Source organism: Macaca nemestrina, chromosome 5, assembly GCF_043159975.1.
Source record: "Macaca nemestrina isolate mMacNem1 chromosome 5, mMacNem.hap1, whole genome shotgun sequence".
NCBI lineage: Eukaryota > Metazoa > Chordata > Mammalia > Primates > Cercopithecidae > Macaca > Macaca nemestrina.
The window spans coordinates 152695980-152701838 of record NC_092129.1 but is presented as its reverse complement, the minus strand read 5'-3'; the positions used below and the strand labels follow the sequence as shown (position 1 = coordinate 152701838).

The 5859-nt window shown below is 51.9% G+C and overlaps 1 protein-coding gene across 1 annotated transcript; it reads right to left on the bottom strand.

The window, feature by feature from the left end:
* Positions 1–1262: 1262 nt before the first annotated feature.
* Positions 1263–2098, bottom strand: LOC105498628 (surfactant associated 2). The gene is made up of 3 exons (XM_011770833.2): positions 1951–2098; positions 1622–1710; positions 1263–1488 (listed from the first exon to the last, which is right to left on the bottom strand). Exons 1-3 carry the CDS (start codon positions 2009–2011, stop codon positions 1402–1404), a joined length of 237 nt encoding a protein of 78 aa, XP_011769135.1. The 5' UTR covers positions 2012–2098; the 3' UTR covers positions 1263–1401.
* Between the last annotated feature and the right edge of the window lie 3761 nt (positions 2099–5859).

The window sequence follows — 5859 nt, the reverse complement described above, 5'->3', positions numbered from 1 at the left end:
AGTAGCTACCTGTGTGATCCTCACAATCTGATGGTGCAGGAATAATGAGAAAAACTCAGAATTGTGTAAAAAAAAAAAAAAAAAAAAAAACCACCTTCCCCCAAACTGGGAGGGAGCTGAGAGGCCAAAAAGTGACTCAGACAAGTCCAGCTTGGTGAGTAGACGAGGTTTTTAGGACTTACATACAAGGTACTCCTGGATGGCAGCGGACAGCTTTAGAGATCTGTGCTGCTTCCCATCCTGAAGCTGCTTTCAAGCTAATTTTCTGACTCTTTGCTTATCGTGTATGCAAATGGACTGTTTTCCTTGGCGGGTTCCCAGATACTCTACGGGACGTTTGGGTTCTCAGGGACACCTGCTCCTCGGCCAGGCAGCGTGACCTTGGCTGGTCACCTGGCCTTCAGGATTCAGGCAGCGGCCTACACCTTTAAGTAACCAGGTAGGGGACCTGTCACACTACAGCAGGTACCATCATTGTCCCCATTTTGCGAGTGAGGAAATGGAGGCTCCAAGAGGATGAGAAACATGCCCAGGAATTCACCTGTGGGCTGGTGTTACCTCATACACACGTGGTTAGCCAGCACAGGCTCAGCTTGCACCTGGCCTCTCCTCCCCAGCACTTATGCCTGGCTGGGCATCCTCTCACAAGCTGAACCCCTCATCTCTCAACTGAGTGCCCACCCACTTCCCACCCTGATTACCTGTGTGGATCCTTGGGTCAGGGGAGCCATGTCCTGGGGTGTTTGCCTATGTCTCTTTCTTTGGTTTTTGAGTCCCCAGCCCCAATGCTTAAGCAAAAGGAAATGAAATAAAAATCTTGCTTAAACCAAGACCTCTGTCTGGTGCCTGACTTCTCCACTGCTACTAGACCTCAGGCGAGTGACTTGCCCTCTCTGAGCTTCAATTTCCTTATCTGTAAAACAGGATAATGATACCTAGTATGCCACATTCAAGACTGCTGCAAACATTGAAATAGGGACGCAGGAGAAATGCAGGACTTCAGTAAATGTTGCTTCTCTTTATTCCCAGGTGTTCCGAAGATCTCAGTTCGGGGTGTGTTCATGTGCGTGCGTATATGTGTGTGGTGTGTGAGTTCCCCCAAACAACTCCCCAGATGCCTTCTAAGCCTGTGACACTGGTGTTGAGGGAGAGAGTGTCCATCCCTGGAACCCTCTGCTCAGCAGGGGGACAGTCAGAGACTTGAGCATCCAACCCCCTCTTCCTGCCAACTCTGTGCTCAGGGACTCACAGAGTCAAGCAAGTTATTGAATTCAGCATACACTGAATTTTATTTATTGCCACTCAGGAGGGTGGGGGCAGCTGAAAGACAGGGTCAGGGCCCACCCCCCGCACCCCCAGCCCAAAAGCCCGGGCCAAGAAGGACACAGGCTTCAATGGCTCTCATGTGTTGCAGACAACATGGTGTTGAGATCTTGCATGGTGGAGGGTGACGCTGGTCCCTGAAGGGAGATGGAGGAGGAGGCAGAGCTGGGAACAAAGGGTTAAAGGGTGCGATGTAAGAGAGCTCTCCATTCCCACCGCGGAGATAGCCAGACCCCAGCAGAGGCCCAAACTGACTCGCAAACACACAGCCCCATCCTTTCCCCTCCCAAAGAACTACCTTTTCAAGCAATTCCAAGAAGCTGGACTCATAGGAGGAATTCGTCAGAAAAGACTCCTTCAGCTTCAGTTGCAAAATCATACCTGGCCCTGCGGATCCAGAAGTACGGCTTAGGACCCGGCAGTCAGGGCTGATTCCCCCGGAGACGCAGTACCTTCCCGCCCACGCTCCCCAGCACAGTTCCTCTTCCCCAACAGCGCCCCTCCAGAGCCTCCTGGAAGCTCAGGACTGGGGTGTCTCTGTCTCTCTCAGGGACCATGGAGTCCCACTCCCTTTCTCTGGCCTCTTCACGCCACAGGGACCCAGGAGTCCTGCCCTCTAGCCCTCACCTGTTCCATGTGAGCTGCCAAGGAGGGTCAAGAGGAGGACAAGGGGCAGCCCAGACCCCATAGTGGCCACCGCACTCCTGGGATGGAGGAGACACTGAAGTCCCAGTGGCCTCTCCTTGCCAGGCCTGCTTTCTACACCCCACTCAAGCCTTAGCATAAGTGTTTGAGGGGAAGTGGGAGGGGGAATCTGGTCAACTGAATTTTCCAGTTCTCCCAGTAAGAGAGGACCCAGGAGAGGACCATTCACTGTGCTCTTGGGGAAAAGAGAAGGAGATTCCCTCTCTTCACTCTGTATCCCACCCCTACCTTGTGTCTCCAGGTTTGAGGGAGTGAGTGCTGGTCCTACAGACAGGGAGATGAAGAGGGAAGCAGGGACCAGGCAGGCGTCCCTCCTGCAGGTGTCTGGACCCCACCCATGCCCGGACCTCCCAAGGCTCTTTAGAGATTAATTATTAACTGCAGTTAATTTTCATCATTCTTGACACTGAAGGACTCAGGAATGTGGGCCCAAAAGGGAGGGGTGGATTAAGCCAAGTTTCTTCCAGAACCCAGGTGTCCTGCTGCCTCAGCTTTTTTTTTTAAAGACTAGTCAAGTGCAGTAGTGAAAAGGGGAGAAGGAGTAGAACAAGGAGTTGGGTCTATAATGGACTGTGAACACTGCTCCCCGAGCCTTGGTGGCTTTCTAGATGAGAAATCTGGTCATGGGAACTTCCATTGCTGAACATTCTGTTTTACTTGCTCTACCGCATCCTAGATTGTCAGGTGGAGACACGAGTTTCCTCAGACATTCTCCCACCCTTGCCTTGTGCAGCCATGAAAAGAGGACGCCCACCTACTCCCGGCCGAGACGCCTACAGGCAAGCGCTGGGACAGGCAAGCACAGGACAGATGTGCAGAGGGAGTTACTGACCCTCTTTAGAAACTAGGAAAGTAAGGCACAGAGAGGGTAAGTGATCTGCTAAGGTCACCCAGTCAACCAGTAGCAGAGCGATTAGAACCTATCAGACACAGGGACACACCAGCCATGGAAACTCGCTTGAACACACAAGGGCACAGGCCTGCGTCTTCCTATCTGCCTCTTCCCTATGCAGCCTCTCCACCTTCCCCAAAGCCAGTGGGACTGAGCACAGAGGGACGAAAGCAGAGAGCGCACTGGGCAGAGGTAGTGGGAGAGCAAAAGCAAGATGGGGAAACAGAGATAGAGGTCTGCACTGTAAATGTAAAGTGAGGCAACCAGTGACTCCCAGACTTGCACAGGAGAACAGGAAGACCACAGTGGGAAGAAAGTATGGAGGAGAAGAGCAGCAGGCACAGGAGGAATGAGCAGGAGGTAGAATTTGGGAACGCAGAGAGATTTTCCTTGGAGAAGAGTAGGAGCCCTCCCTCCCTCCTTTCCTCCCTCTCTCCCCTTTTTTTTTTTTTTTTTTTTTTTTTACAGGGTCTTACCCTGTCACCTAGGCTGGAGTGCAGTGGTGCGATCTTCTCCTGCCTCAGCCTCCCGGGTAGCTAGGATTACAGGCACCCACCACCACACCCGGCTAATTTTTGTATTTTTAGTAGAGACGAGGTTTCACCATGTTGGCCAGGCTGGTCTCCAACTCCTGACCTCAGGTGATCCACCCACCTCGGCCTCCCAGAGTGCTGGAATCACAGGCATGAGCCACTGCACCTGGCCTCCCCTACACTTTCTACAGGCATGTGCTAGGCTCATCACTAAGTATTCCTTTATAGCTCATAAGCACCTGTGAAGTAGGTACTAGATTACCCTGAGTTTACAGGTGAAATTAAGACTTAGGCCTGTGGTTTGCCAGAGAATGCACAGCTCAGCAGTGGTGGATTCCAGCTCAGTGGACTCAGACCTCGTGCTGAGATTCTGGGGATTCAGGGCTGTCTGGCTCCAGAGCTGGGTTCTGACCTTCCATATCACATTGTCCCAAAACATGACACATATCTTCCTTGGTGCCCCTTATCTCCCCTTTCCCCTTCTCTGTCAAAGGAACGGAAAGCTCTGTGAGCCGCAGCCATCTAGGTGAGAGATGGCTCAGGTATTGACCTTCCCAGCCCACCCTTAGGTTTCCAGAAGGTCAAATGCACAGTCCTAGACCCTCATGGTCCCCCTACAACCCCAGTTTCCAAATCCTGCTTCCCTGAGGGACTCATACGTCCTGACTTCCAATGGTTGTACTTCTAGGAACAAGAAGATGACCTTGGGATAGGACATTTCGGTCTACCCTTTTAAAGGATGGTCGGGGCTATGGATTGACTCAGACCTGGGGGACAGGTCCCTAGTCCAGGAAGAGCCCAAGGGCCAGGTGGGGGAGCCCGCAGGCTCTTACTCACTCTCCCCCTCATCCAGTGCTTCCTGGGATCAGGCTGGGACAGGTTAATCCTCTGGGACAGCTTGGTGACCTCTCCCTAGGGATGGAGATTCTGGTGTCGATGGAGGCCCTGGCACACCTGGCTCTCCCGGGACTCGCAATAGGCCCCAGAGCCTTTAAAGAGCCTGGGAGATGGGCCTGGCCAACATGCTTCAACTGGCGCCATGGACACTGTGCTGGTACTGCTCCTGGGCCTGCAGGCCTTGTCTGGAGCCAGAGAGCACTCGGGCCTCGACAGGAGGTCTTGAGGGAGGACATGAACTTTGGACCCAGTGGGATGGCCAACTCTTCTATGGTTTTTCTTTTTTCAACAGTTCAGCTGACCCTACTGGGGACTTCTGACACAGTATCCCCAGGTCTCCTCTCTGTCTCTGGAGGTCTCCCCTCTGTCTCTGGAAGTCTCCCCACTGTCTCTGGAAGTCTCCCCACTCTCTCTGGAAGTCTCCCCACTGCGTCTGGAGTTCTCCCCGGTTTCTGGAAGTCTCACACTGTTTCTGGAAGTCTTCTCACTATCTCTGCAACTGTCCCCACTATCTCTGGAAGTCTCCCCACCACCTCTGGGAGTGTCTCAACAGCTTCTTCAACCTCTGGGAGTTTTCCCAGCAGTCCTCAGCCTTTAGCTCCAACTGTTTCTAGGAGCACTTCAGGAACAGTCTCCACATCATCAGGTGATATTTCTGTTGCTCAACCCATCTCTGGAGAACTCTTTAGCTCGGTCTGTAGCTCTGGGGTGGGGCTTCCTGCAAGCCTGGCAGTTTCCCAGAACCTCACTGGAAGCAGCTCCCTTGCCTTTGTGGCTATACAAGGGTCTCTCTTTCTGTTTTCCAATTCATCACCTTTTTCTGTCATGATTACTGCCTTTTGTATCCTAAGACTTTCTGCTTACTTCAAGGTCATGAAAATATTCTCCTCTGCATTCTTCAGAAACGTTATTATTTTAGCTTTCGAACTTAAGCCTATTATCCATCTCAAATTAATTTCTGTGTACGGAGTAGGGTGGAAGTCAAGATTCAATTTTTTTCTCCTTATAAATATCCAGAACCATTCTTTCCAAGGACCCTCCCCTGTCCCCGACACTGAACAGTGAGCACCTGTCCTGAAAGTTGAGTGACTGTATTTGTGTGGGTTTGTCGGTGCCCAGGCTGGAGTGCAATGGTGCGATCTCGGCTCACTGCAACCTCTGCCTCCTGGGTTCAAGTAATTCTCCTGCCTCAGTCTCCTGAGTAGCTGGGATTACAGGCGCCCGCCACCACACCCAGGTAACTTTTTTGTATTTTTAGTAGAGACAGGATTTTACCATGTTGGCCAGGCTGGTGTCGAACTCCTGATGTCAGGTGATCCACCTGCCTCGGCCTCCCAAAGTGCTGGGATTACAGGCGTGAGCCACTGCGCCCGGCCTATCGGTCAGTTCTTACTCCAGGGCCACAGTGCTTAAGGACTACAGCTTTGCAGCAAGTCTTGAGATTATAGTGTAAGTTCTCCCTTTTTTTTTTTTTTTTTTTTTTTAAAGAGACTGTCTTGGTTATTCTCA

Bases quoted from the DNA above. Each gene is read 5' to 3' on its own strand.
- LOC105498628 (XM_011770833.2), bottom strand. From the start codon at position 2,011: ATGGGGTCTGGGCTGCCCCTTGTCCTCCTCTTGACCCTCCTTGGCAGC. The intron at 1,711-1,950 runs GTGAGGGCTAGA...CTGGATCCGCAG, and splicing joins TGGCAGCTCACATGGAACAG to GGCCAGGTATGATTTTGCAA. The intron at 1,489-1,621 runs GTAGTTCTTTGG...CTTTGTTCCCAG, and splicing joins TCTTGGAATTGCTTGAAAAG to CTCTGCCTCCTCCTCCATCT.